We start from the raw sequence: 21,923 nt of genomic DNA, 5'->3' as shown, positions 1-21,923 counted from the left end.
AGGGGATGACAGCTGTAAAATGTGGGCGGGAGGTTTGAAAACTCACACTTTCCCATTCACATGGTACACAAATGCACTTTAATTGTAATCTTCTGGAAACGTCATAACAAAGCAGGTTTGGTGGATACTGTAGCAAAGGAGCGGAAAGGGTGGGAAGTGCATGAATAGATGACAATGTAATATGGATCCTCCAAAAAAGACCACTCCGGTTTGTGACAGACCAAAACAACCGTGTGGACACAGACACAATATATATCAGACCATAGCTTCCTCTCATTTCCATTTTTCATATTCTTACCATGCAAAATAACAATCTGCATGATTCTGTTTTCTTGTATGAGTCCTCTTATTAGAAAGTATAAAGATAATCAGGCTCCCAGGCTTAAAGAAAGCATTTGTGTGAGCATGTAGTTTGTTCACATTAGTGGTAAAAGAGATGATGCCATTACTCAGATGTGTCCCAACAAAAATTCATAATGGTATTTTTCTCTTAATTAAGACTCCCCCAAGTCATTGTGCTGTTGCCAAGTAAGACAAGCCCCATGAAAATGAAAATATTTGTTTTCCATATAGCTTTCAGTCTGAAAATTCATAACCATATATGCATAGAAGTCCTTGTTAATGGTTTCATGGTCCTTAACCGTTATTAATTTGTTTCCAGTTCAATTACTGTTACAACCAATACTCCCTTTAAGCTGTGGAGTCTTGTTAGCAAAAATTCTACTTTGTGAACTACTGGTGTTAAAGTTGTGAGCTACTCCAGGGCCATTTTTCCTGAGAGAAGACAAAAATGTGGGAGCCGGAGGCTAAAAAACTGTGAGCTACCTTACACTAACTCAGTTTAGGGGGAACACTGGTTACAACCTATCCAAATCTGTGTTTGTGCAGAAGCAGAACACATGGCCTTCTGGTTGTTACAAAGCCTGATAAGGTGGTAGAATGCTGAGGTGGTGCAACAGCCTATACCACTTCAAATTTGGCTGGTGGATACCATCCATTTAGAGGATGTTCATTAGGAATAGGAAAAGCTGAAGTTAAAAAAACTGGTATTATTCAACATCTTTCTGAGAATAAGAATTTATAGTAGGGTTGCCAGTCCCCAAGTCTGAGTGAGGGATCCCCCAATTTGGGAGCTTCTCCCCACCATGAACTAGTTGGCCAGTGAGAGAAACCCCATCCATAAATAGGGACGTCTCTATATGACATCCCCAACATCACCTGGGAGCGACATCATTGCATTGGGGACGTCATGCAGGGATACTGATTCTTAGGCAAAACTCTGGTTTGAGGGTGAATTTACCAGAAAGTTTCATCCCAAAACCAGATTGTCATCCCCAGCATCGCTGATGTGATCGTGTCACTTCTGAGTGACATCAGTGCATTTGCACAACATCCCCACCCACCTGGGGACACCCCCGAATCCCCCCTCTGGCACAGTGACACTAAAATACAGACAGTTGGACTTTGCCTCAGAGCTATAAACATTTTAGTTGCTTGTGAGGAAATAAGTTTTTAATTCATTTCTTTGAAGCTTCACCCGGAAATGTGGCAGCCCCACCTATTGAGTAAGACTGGCTTCTGCCCTGAGTCCTGGAGAGTCACAGATGGAGCACATTTCTGAATGGCTTCTGAAAGCATTGTAACTAGTGCTAGAAAGTCTAACACTTTTTAGTTTTCCAAGCCAAATAAATGCACTACTGTGCAGGGGTGGCCAACGGTAGTTCTCCAGATGTTTTTTTGCCTACAATTCCCATCAGCCCCAGCCATTGGCCATGCTGGCTGGGTCTGATGGGAGTTGTAGGCAAAAAACATATGAAGAGCTACCGTTGGCCACCCCTGGATAGACTACTTAGTTCAGTCAACCATGGCAGAATGGCCTATTTATTTCTACTTCCTAGGTTGTAGTTTTCCAGCATTCAGTAACAATGTGGACATGTATAGAGACTGGCCTACATACAGCACAGGTGTGAATATCAGTAAGTACCACGCACTGGGGTTTGATGGATAAAGATTTATGGCCATGAAACCATATCAAGACGTATAAGTTAGATGTCATCAAATTGGTTAGGCTACATGAAGCTCTGACGCCAGTGCCTTGCTGCTGTAATTTTGTCTTGAAATTGCATCTGGGTAGGAAAACACATTGAAATACGTTTTATTATCTTGTATTAAAATATTGTGGTTTTAAATTGCAAGCCCCCTCAAGCTGGACTCTGAAGAAGCAGCAAAGAAATATTCTAAATCAATCCAACCATCAAAATGCATAAAATAATAACAAAACCAATTTCTGGTTTTAAATCCTGGGTGGAGATCCAGATATTGTTGGGTATAGTGCTATTGTACATTTACCTGGTTGATTATCTTAGCCACACAGGAAAACCAAGAAGAGTGATGGATTACAAAAGTGTAGTATCCAACAAAATGAGGATTTTATCCTGGTTTCACTTCAGCAAATAGGAAATAAATTATCTGTTGTTGCTAGCAAAGTCAGGTGTAGGCTTCCAAATGGAAGAAAGCTGAGATATGTATCTGAAGTGTAACAGTTTGAAAATGTGCTCTCTGGTTCCTGATCATGAGTCTGAATGTGTTGTTTTTTTTTTATTCCTCCTTTTATGAGAAACCAATTGCATCCTCTTGGCATGTGTTGCAGATGAACAAGAGAGCTCAGGAGCAATTATTTATACTGTTGAGCTCAAGCGATATGGAGGACCTCTTGGGATCACTATTTCTGGCACTGAAGAGCCCTTTGATCCCATTATCATCTCCAGTCTTACTAAAGGCGGACTCGCTGAAAGGTAAATTGAAATAAGGTTATTCATAGTGCAGCTATTTTCTCTGTTCGTTCGTGTGTAACAATTCATTTAGTCATATATCATAATTCTTCCCTAGCAATCTGAAATTTCCCACAATTTATCACACAGAAAACATTTAATGATCTTCAGTTCTTTCCTTCCTGGCATATGCTATAAGGCTGTTAAATGTAAACTATAATTTTGCAAAGGCTATTGTCATCATAAATAACAAAGAAATTTTCAGTTTCAGCCACAGTCAGATAAGTTATGATTTTATTAACTTGTATTAAAAACACAAACATTTGTTTGCATGATAGAATTAGTAATCTGTGCCTTATTTTGTGCATGCGCACATTGCTATACATCTGTGTATGTAAAATTATATTTACCAAACAAGTTACACAGAGTGGCTACCATTAAATCTCCCTCATGTTTATTTTCTAAAGTAAATTCCATATAATCAGTATTATTGTGGCAAGGTTATGATATGAAAATCCTCTTAGCAGTTTACAATACCAGCATGGCATATGTTTAGGAGCAGTCATTAGGATAGAGTCTCATACCCCCATTTATTTCAAGGGAAAAAGGTTATTTGATGTGCATGCATGATCTCAGAAGAAACTGGAAGAGTCTAGAAACTTTGGTGGAAGGAGAGGTGGAGTCTAGATAGAGCAAAGCTGGCCGAACTGAAGCTCAGTGCTGTATTCTGTCCCACTTGTTACAAGAATGCAGGCTCTCCTTTAGAAAACTGAGGTGGTCAAATGTTAAGAGGTTCAGAAGGTATATGTTCCATTTTGTCTTGTTCTCATGATTCATATAAACTTGTTGAGATCCCAAAGGGAACTGAATCTCCCTTTCATCCGTTCATTAGTATCTGCCCAGCAGAAGATTATTTTAGATAATACAACATGTGGGAATCTTAAGGATTAACCCAGCAGTGTCAAATCTACAGTCCACAGGCAGAACCACCCTGCCCAAGGCTTTAATCTGTCCCATGAGTGGGGCTCTCTTCTCTCCCCCCTCCAACCCCTCCCCTGCCCATACTCACCTTTCTGAGCTTCAGCTACCTCTGAGTGCAGAAAGTAGAGGGTGGGGGGCTGTCAAACTTCCCAGCTCGCTTGGGCTTTGAGTGTGTTCCTCTCTGCCTCCCAGCCACCACTCCCAGCCTCCATGATCCTCTTCACAGGTGGGGGTCCTGGGGTGACCTTCTGCTGTGATCTTTGTGCTTCTTGTTGTTGTTTTATTTTAAAAACTGCATTGCCAAATTCCACTCTTTCCCCACTTTTCCATTTTAGGCAGGCATCTTCCATGGGTGGGGAGGGGGGGAGATTTGAGATCAACTACAGTAAAAATATAGAATTCTATGAACTCTACAAATAGAATTCTACAAATTCCAGTTTTGCAGAGAAATATTAGTTTTAATACATCCCCTCCTAATGTGGAGCTCCAATAGCAGAACAAATGCTGAAGAGGACAACTGAATTTATTATCTCAAACCACCCTGTAAAGAAACCTGAAAACCTGGAGAGCCACTGTGAGTAGACTGAGGGGGCGGGGCAGAGCTTGCAATGCCCAGCCATTTTATGTTTTTCCCTGGGTCATAGACTCAGAGCATTTGTATTTTTAGGTTATATTTCTAGTTTCTGCTTTTTCAAGAAAGATATCTTGGATGAGTTACTTATTTTGCAAGTTTTCCTTTCTGCTTTAACCAGTTGGGGATAGAGGTTGATGATTTTTTTACTTCTGATGAGTCATATAACTTCAGATGTATTAAATTGAGACTGTGGGAATTGGAGGAAACGAAACTACAGCCAATAGACCCTTATATTTGCTCCCCAGCTTCCTTAGATCTTTATGCTTTCTGTGGCAAAATGCCCCATTATCTATCAGACTTAACCATTCCAAGTCATCTCTGGGCATTTATGTTGGCTAGACTAAATGCGTTTCCCTCCAAAGTTTTACAAGGGAGATATTATCGAATCCCTTTAGGCGACAGACTCTGTTCCTGTGGAGCGAATATTCCCGACTCAATTCAGCATATATTGCTTGATTGTTCCTTTTATCATAATCTCCATAAAGACTTATTTTGCAAGCTTTCTTTCTCCCCAAGCAGGAAGAGCCACATGCATGTGTGTGTGTATATGTGTGTGTGTGAGAGAGAGAGAGATCCCAGTCCCTCTGTTTTGCATTCCTTTGAGAAGCTATTTCCATAGTAAAAGGCAGGGGGTTTTTTGAACAGGAATGCACAGGAGCGCAGTTCCGGCTGGCTTGGTGTCAGGGGTGTGACCTAATATGCTAATGAATTCCTGCTGGGCTTTTTCTACAAAAAGCCCTATGTTAAACAACGGTGACATCAAGGGGTGTGGCCTAATATGCAAATGAGTTCATACTGGGCTTTTTCTACCAAAAAAACCCTGGTAAAAGGGATAGTAAAGAGTTAACTAGAACCTGAATATGGGATAGAGAAAAAACTCCACCCCCTAGACCTCTATCTCCATAAGCTTGTTGAACCTCTATCTCCATAAATTGGTTGAAATGCAGCAGATTATTTCATTCAATAACTCCAGTGAGTAAAGCTATCTAGTCCCCAGATATTTCCTGAGTTGGACCTGGCAACCCTACTATACTGTCAAAGATGTAAAAAAAGGTTCAAATCTATCACTAAAGATGAGTAACTGCCACAAAGACATTGCTGCCATTTTAAAATGCTGTGAGGGTTCTACATTATGCAGAAGCAGCATTTGAGGAGTGGGGGTATTTTGAGATGCAGTAGGAAAGGCAAGGAGGACAAGCCACATTTCCATGTTTTAGTTTAGGTGGGATCCAACCCAGGTGGGACACTTCATAGGTTTCTCCCCTCCCCTCCTTATTTAGATTTTCAGTTCTTCACACAACCACCATTTGTGAGGAATATGGGTCTTTCTTCTTCCGTCTACCTGAGCAAAATATTGTTTGATTGTCCTTTTGGGTCTCCCAGTGCTGCCATCAGAGACTTTAAACCAAAAGGCCCAAATAACTCTAAATTACAGTCAAACTATATTGTAGCAGAGCACTAAACGTAGGGTTATCAGCTCTAGGTTGGGAAATACCTGGAGATTTTGGGGTGCAGCATGAAGAGGGCAGCGTTTGGGGAAGGGAGGGCAAGCTTCCCCCTCCCCCCCATCTACTCAGATAAACCATGGCTCTCTGGTATAATATCCCCCTTTGGCTGCGGGTTCCCAAGTTAGAGCACTCACTAGGCACTAGTTCTCACTCCATTGAGAAGAGACAAAGCTGACTCAGAGCATTGAGGCTTGATTTGCAACGGCACAGTTCCAGGAAACTTCAGCTGGCCATAGGAATGCTGGGAAGTTAAACCTCTCCATTGAAACAAAGTTGCAAGGAAAACATGGAGTGGATTTACCATTCTGGTCTGCTCTGCCCACTTGAATGGAAAATCCATTCTGCATTTTCTTTGCAGTTTCACTCCTGCTTTAGGCTCTTCAAAGAGAAGACAAAAGGAGCTGGGAACATTGGCAGCCTCAGCACTTCACACTGTGAGGACGGGAGGAGAGAGAAGAGAGCCCCATGGGCCAGTTTGGCCCGTGGACCACATGTTTGACACCCCTAATCTAATCCATATAGTCTTTATGGCAAGAATTTGAAAGCCACTCCAATCTCACTCTTTAAATGTGAAATCAAAGGAAAAACTGAACAGTTTTCCTTACCTCAAATATAGTAAATGTCAGCTTCCTTTTATTTTTAAGAACATAAGAGAAGCCATGTTGGATCAGGCCAATGGCCCATCCAGTCCAACATTCTGTCACACAGTGGCCAAAAATTTATTTTTATATATATATGTATATGTATATATATATATATATATATATACACACACACACACACACACACACACACACATATATATACACACTGTGGCTAATAGCTACTGATGGACCTCTGCTCCATATTTTTATCTAACTCCCTGTGGCACTCCACTGCTTACCGTCCTCCACTGTGAAGACTGCCCATTTATACTCACTCTCTGCTTCCTATTAATTAGCCAGTTTTTGATCCACAAGAGGACCTGTCCTTTTACTCCATGACTCTTGAGCTTACTAAGGAGCCTTTGATGAGAAACTTTATCAAAAGCTTTCTGGAAGTCAAGGTAAACAATATCTATCAGGTCTCCTTTGTCCACATGTTTGTTCACCCCCTCAAAGAAATGTAACAGGTTAGTGAGGCAAAATCTTCCCTTACAGAACCCATGCTGAGTCTTCCTCAATAACTCGTGTTCATCAATGTGCCTACTCATTCTGTCCTTGATAATGGTTTCTACCAACTTTCCCGGTATTGAAGTCAGACTGACTGGCCTGTAATTTCCTGGATCTCCTCTGGAACTCTTTTTAAAGATGGGGGTGACATTTTCTACCTTCCAGTCCTCAGGAACGGAGGCAGATTTCAATGAAAGATTATATATTTTTGTCAGAAGATCCACAAGTTCAACTTTGAGTTCTTTCAGAACTCTTGAATGTATGCCATCCAGACCTGGTAACATTCGTTTTTATTGGACTTTTCATTTTTTTATTTAACTTTTCATGTTTTATTTAATGTGTTTCAGGACAGGTGCAATTCACATTGGAGACCGGATCTTAGCAATAAACAGTAGCAGTCTAAAAGGAAAACCATTGAGTGAAGCTATACATTTGTTACAGATGGCAGGAGAGACAGTAACCTTGAAAATCAAAAAGCAAACAGATGGTGAGTGTGACTAGCATTTTAACACCATATACACTGTGTGTGTGTGTGTGTGTCTGTCTGTACACACACATGTGATGGACATTCTGCCTGTAAAGCATATGTATAGGTCAGAAGGGAGCTGTCTAGTTAGAAGCCCGAGGTGCTACAGCCCGCAGAAAAGTCAGCAGTTATGGGATAGAGTTGCACAGAAATGCTAATCCCATTTTAGATTTTTAACAACTGTATTATATACTGAAAATTAAAGTAGTACTACTTGCTTGGATTACTGTGATCAGTTTTAAGTGCCATGATTCAAGAAGGGTGATCATTTTCAGTTTGTCCTCACTATTATGTTTCCATGAATTAAGGTGCCTAAAATAACATATGTTTGTCCTAGATCTTTTTTAAAGATTAAAATATAGAGAATCTCAGTATTTTAAGATATATGACCAAGAAGGAGAAATACAGTTATTTTCCACATCTGGTGAAGATAGAAGGATCTGAAGCAGAGTTATACCTTTTGAAGTCCAGTGGCTTAAATTATGTAGGATAGGTTTAACAGTTTATCAGTGGCACAAATGCTGAGGAAGATTGTAGAATTCCTCCTCTGGATGATTTTCATAGATAAATCAACAGGCATCTGATAGACATGCTTTGGGCACAGAACATCCCTCATTAGAGAAGAAAATTGATCTACATGAGCCTGTAGGGGTGCCATCTAATTCCATGATATTATACTGCATGTACACACACTATATTTAAGCAATCACAGATATTTTGTAAGGCTGATGTTACTTAAACATGTTACTTCAGTTTTATTCTTATTGTTACAGTCAGCAGCCAGATCCAACTGGCAAAAACATTAAACTCCAGTTAAAATAAAAACATAAAATTTAGCAAAAATCTATATAAACTTACATAGTGGAGGGAGAATAAAATACAAAATCATATAGCATCTTAGATAACCATATTTAAAATGTGACGTAATCTAAAAATCAAGAACTATTTAGTAGACCTTGTAATGAAATCTAAGTCAAGAGCTCAAAAGGGCAGGACTGAAATGTATTGAAATTTGATTGCCTGTGCACAGAATCTACCAGCTATCTTGGTAGTATAACTGAGATTCTATTAGTTAATAATTTATCTAAACATATCCAAAACTGTGAATCTAGGTGTATTCATTACTTTAAAGGGAATCATTTGTGCCTCTCTATAAACCGGGGGGGGTGGCCAAACTTGCTTAATGTGAGAGCCACATGAACATATGAAGAACATATGAAGCTGCCTTATACTGAATCAGACCCTTAGTCCATCAAAGTCAGTATTGTCTTCTCAGACTGGCAGCGGCTCTCCAGAGTCTCAAGCTGAGGTTTTTCACACCTATTTGCCTGGACCCTTTTTTGGAGATGCCAGGGATTGAACCTGGGACCTTCTGCTTCCCAAGCAGATGCTCTACCACTGAGCCACCGTCCCTCCCCTGAAATGAAATGTTAGATGTTTGAGAGCTGTAAGACATGAAGGAAGGAAGATGGAGGGGGAGAGAGAGATGGAAAGAAAGCAACTTTAACTTTAGATGCATTCTCCAAGTCATGGCTGGCTTGGCTTAAAGATATGATTTAAAGAAAGAAATGCCTTTTCCAAGGCAGCTGACAGGGTGCGGTGGGGGCTTTGAGAGACAATATGTGTGAAAGAGCCACATAGAAAATTGCTTTTCTGAAGAGGTACTATTGTAGACCTGTGGCACATAGGTCGTTTTCGCACTCACCTTAATCAGCAGCGACGACCCTCTTCACCGCGCAGGATCTGCGTGGATTTCGCACTAATTGCCGCGGAGCACCCAGAAGAGCCGGAAAGTCCCGGCGCTTTTGCGGCGCAAACGGAAACTGGTTTTTGGCGGTTTCCGTTTGCGCCGCAAAAGCGCCGGGACTTTCCGGCTCTTCTGGGTGCTCCGCGGCAATTAGTGCGAAATCCGCGCAGATCCTGCGCGGTGAAGAGGGTCGTCGCTGCTGATTAAGGTGAGTGCGAAAACGACCATAGAGTCTATTATGGGTGTATTCACACTACACTAAATAATTAATTTTGCAACTGGATTTTTGCAGTAAAAATCCAGTTGCAAAACTCATTTAGTGTATTGTGAACGCACCCTATGTTTGGCCATGGTATCTGATTGAACTGGCCTTTACAAAGGTAACCACTGTGATTGCAATACACATGTGCATGTTTTGGTGTCATTGTTTCTGCTTGATCTAGTATCACTTCATTGACTGATATGGAATAAGCAGTCATATTTAGGGAGATAGAAAAAAGCTTCTTCTCTGTGGTTATCAAGCTACTAATATTGTCTCAGGCTTACTGCCATAGTGGTAGATGGAGGTGGGTATCTATGTTGGTCTGAAGCAATAGAACAAAGTTTGAGACTAGTGGCACCTTTAAGGACCAGCAAAGTTTAAGTCTGGGCATAAGCTTTTATGTGCATGCTCACTTCGTCAGATACATTCATTCTATAGCCATGGTAGTAGTTAATGAGGCATCACTTCGATTTCATCATAGAAATAATCTGTATACAGTCTGTTTATATAGACTTCTTATTGGCAAAATGTCCTGTCATTCATAGCAGACTTCTTATCATTTCTTCATGTCCTTAATTCTGACCAGCAACAAGCCCAAAGAAGTTCCCTGCTTCTGGTCATCTAAATGAATCAACTGATATGGAAGAAAATGCAGCGACCACACAAAAACCAGGGAAACTTTCAGAAATATACTCCACCACTGTTCCAAGTGTGGACAGTGCTGTAGAGTCATGGGATGGCTCTGGTATAGACAATAGCTACGGAAGCCAAGGTGGGTCATGAATTTCAGTAAATTCACTTCCTGCAGTTTACAGTGGCAAGAATTTTAAGGTGACTTTACCCTGCTTAAGAGGCAGTCTCACCTTTTGGCTTTATAGTTTGCTGGATGGTTGTGCCTCATTAAGATTGCACACCTTAGTGCATTGTGCTACCTCTTGCTTTCACCTAACCTTGGTTTTACTCTTTCATGACACTGTGACAGGTTATAAAACATATATCAATATAGCTAACAACCTTCTTCTGGTTTTACTGATGTCTGAATGGCCAATCTATAGCTCATCCACGGGTAAATAGGTTTAAGCTTAGATTTTAAAAAGATGCAGAATACATTGAAGGTGTTCATTAATATGAACATCCAAGTCCCATGCATTGTGATTTTTAAGTTGACTGTAGTCAAGATTTATTGTATACCACCAAAGGGGAGCACAAAAGGATCTTTCAGTGATTTGTTGCCTTTTGTTTCTCCTCCTTCTCCTGACCTTAAGATGTCAGGGAGCTTTCAGAATAATAACTGGCTTGAGGAAAGGTTTTGAAATAAAAATAACAATTTTATGCCTACAAAATTTCATGGTTACTTTTTAGTATTTAAGCATTTCCCTTTATATCACAGAATGATGATGAGCTGTAGAAATGTAGATTATTAAAATTCCATATGGGATTGGAAAAAGAACCAAGCAATTTTGTTTCTGCTGCATTAAGGTATCAAGCTATTGGTTTTCCTGACAACATTTAAATAGATTATAGAGTTTTAGTGGACAATATTGTCTTTCTTAGGGCTTTGTACTATGCTTTACGGCCTGGTCACATGGTTACTTTCCCCTCTGTAAAAGCTATTGCAACCCATTTCTGTCTTTTCTGACAGATACTGAGAACTCAGATGTAGATATAGCCATAGTTTTTCTGATCAGAAGAGCATGTTTTCCAGCCACATATTCATGAGAATTACAGCATTATCTGTGTAGAGGCCAGCTCACCTTTCTGTTTCACCAAATGATTTTGAAAGCATGTACAGTTTGATGTAAAGAGGTCCAGATGAAATAGTCAAAACAAGGTCAATAAAATGGCAAATGAGATTCAGGATAAATAAGTGCAAAATTATGTATATTGAGGCAAAAAAATTTCATTACATATACAGTGATGCCTTTATATAAATCTGAGTTTGGCTCTGGTCAATCCAACTCAGAAAGAATGCCATAGCACTGGAAAATATACAAAAGAGGCCAACTCAATGATTAAGTGTTTCAGGAACTATCACTGCAAAGAAAGACTAAAGTGTTAGACCTTCTTAGCATCTGGGGGAAAGTCACTAAGGAAAGACCTGGAAGTGGTTTATACAGCTGAGAATACAGTAGAGAGAGTGGATACAGATATCTTTTGTTGTTTTTCTGTGTCATAACAGTGGGTCTTGTTGTCATCCAATGCAAGTGATTGTTAGTAGATTCAGTTCAGAAAAAAACCCTACTTCTTCCCACAGTAAACTTATACCATAGTAAGCTTATACAAAAAACTGGTGGACAATATTTTTTTGGTATTAAAAATAAAATGCTTATTATTGAGATCAAGGTAGAGAAGCACTCATCACTTTCAGTGATGATGTGTAATTTATTATGTAGTTCACAGGAACAATTCTAATTATTTCTTTCACAATATTCATTCTGTCCTATCAGTTTAATAAATGATACCAAAATTGATTACTGGTTTGTTTCTTAAATAATTTTAATATGATAAGAAGGCCAGTTACTCTGACTCTTTTTGCTAGATGTACTGTTTCAGGTCTGATCACTGAGTATTTAAATATGGAAAGGGATTTTATTGTTGCTAGATCTGATTAATCTTACTTTTGAAGCACCTTTGTGGGTTGGAATTTGTATTCTACAAATGTTGGATTTTTAATGTTGAAGGGCATGATTTAGTTTAGTTTGCTTGTATACCAGAAATCAGCTGTCATCCTTTGTCCCTTCTGGTGAAGGCAAGTCTCAGCATGAAGCTATCATTTAGTTTGACAGTAAACTGCACATCAATCATACATGGCTCCCTGCAGACCTTTTTGTTCACATATCTGAAAAACTAAATTAAATATTGAACTGTGAATATTTTTCTAAAATGAAAATTGGTCTAACATGTAAGATATCAAGGAATGTTCAGCCACCCATCATGAATGGCAGTTGATTTTATTATGACTTTGTAGAACTGCACTGCACAGGTCAGAATAATAGAAATGGGAAGTTCAGTAGTTCAAGTATAAGGTCACACATCTGGCAGAGGGGAACAGTCATAAGCCTTTACTTATCCCCTGGGGACTCATCATCTGGTAGAGAGAGAAAGAAACATAACAGAGATGGGATCTTAGAATACAGATTAACTGTAAAATACTTATGAGATAGTCATGCCATGTTAAGGAAAAAACACAATAACTGAATGTGAATAAACAAGCCATTTCTAACAGGAATAAGGAAGTAACCATGTTGTTGATATCACACCTGAGTCCAGTTGTGGTCACTCATTTTCAGGAATTTAAGCTATAACAGGTACGAAAAAAGTAACTACAGTTAATGAATGAGTCTTGCTACATCTTGAAGACAAAGAAGAAATGGCATACAGTTTGGGGGCTCTGTCATTTATGGGGCAGCATGTAATGGATACGGTTAATATACTACATGTTAGAACCGGCCTATATATTATTTCAGAAGATCTTCTGATTTCAAATGACTAAGGCTGAGTATGTGGAAGGGGCCCTCCTAACATGGATAGACAAGACTGGCCTAATTTCATCAGATCTCAGAAGCTAAGCAGGCCCTGGCTCAAATTTGGATGGGAAAACTCCAAGGAATACCAGGGTCCTGATGTGCAGACAGGCAATGGCAAACCACCTCTGAATGTCCCTTGCCTTGAAAACCCTATGTGGTTGCTATAAGTCAGCTGTGACTTGACAGCAAAAATAAATGTGGGCGGGGGAGTCCTGCTAACTTGATTGAGGATGCATTTTAATAGCCAATGCCAGCCCATCCACTCAGCTGACCTAGGCAACCGACTAGGTACCTGTCTCTCCCAGACCTGGAGGAGCACCAAGTCAGTTTTCCTGAAGTACTGCAAGATCAGCTGTGGTGAGTGGCACACACCAAGGAACTTGAGTGGCAGACAAGACTTCCTTCATCACCAGGTCCTGAAGGCCTGGCATTGCGGCATTGCAGCAAGCAGTAGCCCTGAATACAGCTGCACCACACCACAAGAGGTAGTCTGTCAGTTGGTGGGACTTTCCCCCAATTCCAGGTCTAGGATCAGTGGCAGGGATGGCATGGCAAGCCCTAGACACAGTGAAGGGTGGCCAGAGTGGGGGTGGCTTTCCCACAGTGCAGAAGGCTGGCCAAACCTATTTGTCTACAGGACCAAAAACCCTTGAACCAGGCCTGTTAGCAGCCACACCATTTTCCTTATCTAAATTGCACAGAAACACACACAGGCACCTTCAAGAGGTTACGAGTTCTGTGAAGAAGAAACGTACAGGCACCTGTGTTATGCTGGTATTTTTTTCATCGCAAATCAACTAGCAGCTTGAGGGGAAATAGCAAGAAAATGGCATGCAGGAACAGGTTTCATGCTGAACAAATTTTGCTGGCCCTATGGCTACTTTTAGCTACAAAAAATGTTTGGCAGAATAATCTAAGATTCCACATGACAAAATGTAGTGTGGTTCAAAGTGTTTTTGCCCACAGGCTTTCATTCATTGGTCTTATGTTGTTGCCCATTCTTCTTTAATTGTTCTACCTTTCAGCCCAGGAACAAACCAGGTGGTGATGAATGCAGTTCCATTTTCTTAAGCAGAGTTACATCCCTCTGTAGTCATTGATGCCAATGGGCTTAGAAGAGTGTTACTCTTGCACTGTTGGCAGAGAGGTTCTTTGCACTCTCATGACCATATTTAATTGGAGGAAGGAATTTTCCCAAGATCAGATGATCAGTGAACCTGGGGACTTCGCCTCCCACTGAAATATGTGGTTTGCATTGTTGCATAGATTATATCAGTATCTTTGTCCTTTCTGTGATGTCCTTGGGCATGTTCAAGTCTGAATTCTGTGAATTGATCTGTGAGAGATTGTTTGAATCTTGGCCCTTCTCCTGTTCACTTTGCAGCATCCTAAATCTTTAAGACCAGAACAGCAAGTAGAATGGGTGTGGAGCAGAATACATTTTGTTGCACACAGATGATACATGAAAATTTTAATTAATTATAATGAATCTAATTGCTTGCACAATTAATTTGAAAGCACAACTAAGAATATTAATTGCCTGATCATGTATGCAAGGTGCCAATGAGAATTTTCACCACTTGGGTATAAAAAATGAACTTTACTTTTAAGACACAATACCAATGTGGTAAGATTGCACTTTAGGTTCAAAGCATTGCTTCAGAGTCAGATCATAGCACAGACTTGTTAATAGCTTTGGGCAATTCTCACAGCTTTTGATATATCTGTAAAATGGGAATAACTGTGGTTTTACCTAGTTTTTGAAACAAAACAAATATGAAGAGTAAAGCACATTGGAAGCACAATATTGATTTTTTTTTAAAAAAATAGCATTGATAAATACATAATTAATATTTTAGGTCCTAGTTATCAGGCTTCAGGATACAGCTTCAATACTTTTGAATGGAGAAATCCAAAACAAAGGGGCAGTTTGTCTCCTCCAAATAGACCCAGAACAAACCCCTTCCATGATACAGGGCTAAGTGATGATGAATGGGACAAAACTGCAACAAGCGGGTAAGTTCTTTACCAAATACCTATTTGCAATGCCAGCAGAGTTCTTTGTTAAGAGTATACCTTATGGGCTCAAAATACTAACTGGCAACTTGTCTTCTAACTCTGGAGATATTTCATATTTACACTTCTTGCTGCATGACATTTATTAGGTTAGGTTAGTGACATTCATGAAAGGTTATGATGCTGAAAGTGAGACTTGTGCCCTTGGTGAATTTCTGTGCATCAGAGGACAGATCATTGATTTTTGATGTTAATGTAAAAATTAAGCCATAAATGACACTTCTCCTGACTCCTGTCCCTTCCCATCAGATGTTATAGGAGGCTTCATTTTCAAATCTCCTGTTAAATGATATATTTCTATACCTGTGTGGCAGCTGTGCAGTAGCTAAGATTGCTTCTTAGTACTTATATGGTATAATCGTCTCTTCCATATAGCTAGATCTCATGCTTCCCAGCAGCCTTTGAAATAAGCACACATTGTGAAACAAGTAAGCAATGTCACATATATATAGGCTTCCCAATCCCCAGGTCCCAGTGGTTTTACAGGCTTCCCCCCTCCCCCAGCCAGCTGGCCGGCGGGGGAAGCCCCACCCCCACAGCCATTATGCACCTCCATGAACAATCCCCATAAGGAATGATGGGGAATTGATCCGCGGGTATCGAGGGCTCTGAGGGGGGGCTGTTTTTTGAGGTAGATGTGCCAAATTTTCAGTATAGCATCTAGTGCCTCTTCCCAAAATACCCCCCAAGTTTCAAAAGTATTGGACCAGGGGGTCCAATTCTACGAGCCCCAAAAGAAGGTGCCCCTATCCTTCATTATTTTCTATGGAAGGAAGGCATTTTAAAAGGTGTGTTGACCCTTTAAATGTGATGGCCAGAACTCCCTTGGAGTTCAATTCTGCTTGTCACATCCGTGCTCCTGGCTCCGCCCCCAATGTCTCCTGGCCCCACCCCAAAGTCCCCAGATATTTCTTGAATTGGACTTGGCAACCCTACATATATATGAACATATGAAGTTGCCTTATACTGAATCAGACCCTCGGTCCATCAAAGTCAGTATTGTCTACTCAGACTGGCAGCGGCTCTCCAGGGTCTCAAGTTGAGGTTTTTTCATGCCTATTTGCCTGGACCCTTTTTAGCTGAAGATGCCGGGGATTGAACCTGGGACCTTCTGTTTACTAAGCAGATGCTCTACCACTGAGCCACTGTCCCTCCCCTGTCACTGTTTCAAAGACCACTGCTACACTTCTCTGGAAGTCACTTTTTCTATGCTGTATTAGTGATAGTACAATACACTGGAACCAGGGGTTATTTTGTAGAAAAACAGGTGGTGGAGCTCATTAGCATAATTCATTAGCATATGCCCCCCCAGCCAAAAGGAACTCAATTCAAGAAAGGAGAGCCTCGGGCGAGTGAGGCCTGCTTGGGCTGGCTAGAGATCCAGCTAGCCCAAGCAGGCTTCGTTCTCCTGGGGCTCTCCTGGGCCACACACCCGCAGTCAGAAGGCCAGCAAGCAACCCACCTCCCAAAATCACATAAGAAGTGGAGCAAGGGTGGAGTGGGCTTCTCCAGGGGTAATGATGGCTGCTGGGGGTGTGGCAAAGCCCCTGGTGGATGGATGGCTGCCTGCTTTGCCAATCCAGGGATTGTTATGCAGCTGCACATATTCAATGGTAGGTGAGGAGGAGGAGGAGGTTCAGAAAGGTTCAGGATCTGCGCTCCTATGAGCTTCTGCAGAATCCGAGGCCTGACTGGAACATTCATTTCAGGTTAGTTCCCAATATTACCATCTCCAAAGTATCACTAGAAAAGAATAAGAGTCCTGTAGCACCTTATCTTAAAGACTAACAAAATTTGTGGTAGGGTATGAGCTTTCATGAGTCACTGCTCACTTAACATTAGCAGGCAAATGTCAATAGGTGTGATTGGATTAGGTGTGATATGCAGAGGGATAGTAGGTATGGAGAAATCAGCATTGGTAATGAGATAGGAAACCTAGGTCTTGACTCAGTCCAGGTGAATGCATTGTCTTGAGCGTTATCAGTTACAATTCAACAGTCTCTTTCTAATCTCCCTTTGAAATTCCTTTGTAAGAGAACTGCTACTTTTAGGTCAGCAACTCAATGTCCTGGAAGGTTAAAATGTTCCCCCACTGTTTTTTGATGCTGCTGCATCCACTGATGACTGATGTTGTTGGGTCCACTGATGGTGCTGCTAGGATCTATATGATGTTGTTGGGTCCACTGATGGTGCTCTCGTATAGATCCTAGCAACTCCATCAGCGGACTCAGCAACATTAGCCATACCATCTCAGGTTAATACTCTAACAGCATTAACACCATCCTGTGTCAGCAATGCCCTTCCACCCTCTATATTGGACAAACAGGTCAGTCCCTTTGACAAAAAATTAATGGCCATAAGTCTGACATCAGAAGCCATAACATTCAAAATCCAATGGGGGGACATTTTAACCTTCCAGGATATTCACTTGCTGACCTAAAAGTGGCAGTTATTTTACAAAGGAATTTCACAAGGAGATTAGAAAGAGAGACTGCTGAACTGCAACTGATAACAAAGCTCAAGACAAGGCATCCACCTGGATTGAATTGAGTTTAGGCTGCCTATCTCATTACCAGTGCTGATTTCTTCATGCCTACTTCCTCTCTGCATATCACACCTAATCCAGTCACACCTTCTATTGCCATTTGCCTGCTAATGTTATTTGACATCTGAAATCATTCCACTTTCCAATATATATGACAGATGGACTCACATTCTAGCTGTATCTGAAGAAATGAGCAGTAATTCACGTAACTCATATCCTACCAAAAATTTTGATAGTCTAAAATGCTACTGGAATCTTGCTGTTTTCTACTATTACAGACAAACACAGCTACCCATCTTGAACTATCTCCAAAGAATCACCAATTGTGAAGAAATTCTTTTTGTCTAAAACATAAGATGTTCATATTTTCATTCATATTTTATCTAATAAGCAAAAGGCTTGAGCAAGTCTTGAACCAAAATTTGCATGATGGTGGGAGGCAGATAAGCTTTGAAATATGCTACCATATTTATTTGGGACTGAATTTTGGAACCACTGAGTTATGGCTGTCATTTGTGCCATATTTTCAAGAGCCTACTGCCTGTAGTAATCTTTGAGGAATGTTTGTATAACTTTCAGGTGGCTTTACTGTTTATTTCCTAGTAATTCCTAAGCAGACTTATTGTCATCTTAGCCTATTGACTTCAGAGCCAGTTTGGTGTAGTGGTTAAGTGTGCGGACTCTTATCTGGGAGAACCGGGTTTGATTCCCCACTCCTCCACTTGCAGCTGCTGGAATGGCCTTGGGTTAGCCATAGCTATCACAGGAATTGTCCTTGAAAGGGCAGCTGCTGTGAGAACCTTCTCAGCCCCACCCACCTCACAGGGTGTCTGTTGTGGGGGGAGAAGATATAGGACAGTGGTGGTGAACCTATGGCACGGGTGCCGGAGGCGGCACTCAGAGCCCTCTCTGTGAGCACGCATGCACGCTCCCTCCCCATCCCCTACCCCTGTGCACGAGGCTCTGGAGTCATATCTCATTGAAGCTCCTCCTCTCCCCAAACTCGGGCTCCTTCCCCCAAATTTCTAGGTATTTCCCAACCCAAACCTAGCAACTCTAACTGGGCCTCCTTCAGAGAGACAACAGGACATCCAACCTTTTTGAGCTTGTGGGCACCTTTGGAATTTTGACGTGGGGGGGAGGTGCAACCACAATGCAGCTCACAATCTCCTTTGTCTTCCTCCCCCCAACAGACACCCTGTGAGGTAGGTGGGGCTGAGAGGAGCTCTCCCAGAAGCTGCCCTTTCAAGGACAGCTCTGTGATAGCTATGGCTGACCCAAGGCCATTCCAGCAGCTGAAAATGGAGGAGTGGGGAATCAAACCCGGTTTTCCCAGATAAGAGTCTACGCACTTAACCTCTACATCAAACTGGCCCTCCTTTCTCACATCAGACTTTCTAGTTAATACAATTCAGACTATCCCTGAAGTTTCCAAGGGTAGCCATAGTACTGGTCCATAGTAGAATAACTAGATTGGAGCCCAGGAGCACCTTGGAGACCAACAAGATTTGGGGGCGGGGGCACAAGCTTTCCAGCATTAGAGCTCCCTCGATTAGATAAAAGGAGCTTGTTCTCTAAGGTGCTGCTGGACTCAGATTTAGCCATATAAATCAGTGGACTCCTTTCATCAACTTAATTTATTAACTAACATCATGTATCTCCTGCCTTTCTCCCCCAAAAGGACATTGAAGTGGTTTGACACACTCTCCCATTCTCTTTTATCCTCACAACGAACCTATAAAGTGGGTTAACTCAGAGTATATTACTGGTCTAAGGTTTCCTACAAGCTCTCAGGGCAGAGTGGGCATATGAATCAGGACCTCCCAGATCTGATTTGGACACCCTAACCACCAGCTCCTACTAAACACACTATATTTTAATGTATTCTTTTTTCCTAACGGCAAACTAGATTGATGTTTATAAGATTGCTGTTCACAAGTTACACAGCCCCGTGTAACTTGGAAGGTCAGGGGACCTTTGATTTTTTTTGGGGGGGGCACTCAATGGCCCCAACCCATAGCCACTCTCATGGCCACCTGACCTACCATCACACTGGCTGGTGCCCCACACAGCCAGGATTAAACTTTGTTGGCCTTAAAGGGGCCATCGGACTTAAATTTTGTTTTATTACTTCAGACCAACACTGCTACCCACACAAATCTGTTTCTGCTCCCAGAACATTCAAACTCCCTACTGCCCCCCCCCCCGACACTGATAACCAATTTTCAAAAACTTGAAATTGCTCTGGCAAGTATTTGGATGGGAGACCTCCTTGGAATAACAAAGTTGGGAGGGCGAGTGTGTGTGTGTGAAAATTAAAGCAAACTACAGGATGGTCACCTGAAGCAATGGAAAGCAGAACTCTTATTCAGTGGGTTTACTCCCAAGATATTGGGCTACCAAACTCCTGGTGGGGCCTGGAGATCACCCAGAATTATAACTGTTCTCTGGACTAGAGATAATTTCCTCTGTACAGAATGGCTTGCGGGGGGGGGGGGGGGGATGGACTTTACATGCCACTGAGCTCCCTGCCCTCCTCAGGATCCTCCAAAAATTTACCAGCCAGAGTTATTAACTCTATGAATTAAAGCCCATATATCACATTCTGCTACCCAAATAAAGGATAACTGTATTGAAAGCATATTGCCAGCCTTCTCCCCCCCCCCCCCCCCAGCATACATGCACATGCACAAGTCCTGTTCACAAGTTAAAGTGAACACACATACATTGAGTCATTCTTTTGGTAGGAACCAGCCTTGTGGAGCTGGAGCTAAATAAATGGCTTGCTAGAGAGACCAAGGAAGGAAGGGGGGGAGGGCTTAAAAGAGGAAATGCTCTTTCCCTATGTGTGTGGGGGAGGGAGCAAGTTTTACCTTGTGAATTACAAAGAACATGAAGAGCTTCAGATATGCAGCAGAAGGGGGAAGTTTGCAGTCAGATGGGAACATTTACTTACCAGGATGTGTGTGTATGCATGGCACGGAAGCTTTTAGATGTTGAAATGCTACTAGCCTTGAGAGAGTCCCAGCCGGCTGACAACAGGCAGCCGGCAGGGTCTGCTCCACAGGGTCCTAGTGCACCCCCACTCCTCATCACCAGCCAAGCCAGGAGCACCAGTAGCTATGGAGCAGTTGAATCCTATGCAGGGTTAAAGGGTCAGCTGATCGGCCCGCAGCTCTTTTAACTGGAGGGGGAGGCTGGGGACTGCTTCTGCCCCTTGCCCTACGCTCCAGGATCCAGCAGAGGCCCCGGGGGCTGTTTGGGGGCCCCAAGTCAGGGGGCCTCATCCAATAGCTGGGGGGCTGTGCCCCCACAGGCCCCCTTGTAGCTATGGGCCTGATGTTACATGTTCAAAAGTAAATTAGGTGGACAGGAACACCTCTGGGAAAGGCATGTTCTCAGTTTAACCCAGACCTGCAAGCAACAGAGCAATACAGCCTCCATTTATTGCCTTATGACACTCTCACCATCATTCTCCCATTCTGACATGTTACTATTTTGATGGTTGCCTAAGCAAATGCTATCCAGACCAAATGTTCTTTGTTTGTTGATTTCACTATGAATTGTTTTTTTCTAAACTAAAACCTCAATATTCAGGTTAAATTGCCGTGTTGCCACTTTGCGATACATAAGTGAGTTTTGGGTTGCGGTTTGGGCACTCAGTCTCTAAAAGGTTCACCCTCATTAATATAGGAGATTGTAAGTCACTCTGAGTCTCTGATTCAGCAAGAAGGGCGTGTTATAAATCTGCAGTCGTCGTCTTCTTCTTAGAAAGCTGTAATGCTGCTTAGAACATCACTGGCAGAGACAATGGAAGTGCTGGCAGCCTCATTGAAGGAACCCCCTACACAGTGTAACCAGACACATGGCCTGAACATTATCTCCATTGCCACCATGGCAAATACAACATTTTGATCCCTTTAAATTCCTGAATTCATGATATGCTTAAACAAAAGTTTGAAAGGTTTGTCTCTGTTGGTAGTACAGAGATGCTGATCCAAACCAAGGTTGTCATTTAACACATGCATATCAGTTCACATTGAGCAACTGGACAGTGATCTGCATGGCTTCGAAGATGTGTAAACATGATTTGAGACACTGATTTGTTTCTTCTTTAATTGAGAAGTATTTAGAAAAAAGATGTGAGTGTTGGAGCAAGAATCTACATAAACCCAGTCCGACAGCTACAGTATGA

General features: G+C 41.7%; 1 protein-coding gene across 16 annotated transcripts in view; it reads left to right on the top strand.

Moving 5' to 3' along the window:
- GRIP1 (glutamate receptor interacting protein 1) overlaps positions 1–21,923 on the top strand; it is a 596,626-nt gene that overhangs the window by 553,613 nt on the left and 21,090 nt on the right. For 10 of the 16 annotated variants that reach the window (XR_009555739.1, XM_060245026.1, XM_060245020.1 and 7 more), the window contains 4 exons: positions 2,618–2,795; positions 7,393–7,532; positions 10,167–10,352; positions 14,967–15,123. Coding sequence is in view for 15 of the 16 variants with exons in the window: in XM_060245026.1 (XP_060101009.1) it covers positions 2,618–2,795; positions 7,393–7,532; positions 10,167–10,352; positions 14,967–15,123 (661 nt within the window). In the remaining variant the exon portion in view is untranslated. The remainder of the gene's footprint in view (positions 1–2,617; positions 2,796–7,392; positions 7,533–10,166; positions 10,353–14,966; positions 15,124–21,923) is intronic. The other 6 variants (XM_060245031.1, XM_060245030.1, XM_060245034.1 and 3 more) reach the window with 1 other exon arrangement.

The sequence above is a fragment of the Heteronotia binoei genome, chromosome 8, assembly GCF_032191835.1.
Source record: "Heteronotia binoei isolate CCM8104 ecotype False Entrance Well chromosome 8, APGP_CSIRO_Hbin_v1, whole genome shotgun sequence".
NCBI classification, from domain to species: domain Eukaryota; kingdom Metazoa; phylum Chordata; class Lepidosauria; order Squamata; family Gekkonidae; genus Heteronotia; species Heteronotia binoei.
The sequence above is the reverse complement of the archived record's forward strand: the minus strand, read 5'-3'. Positions and strand labels throughout refer to the sequence as shown.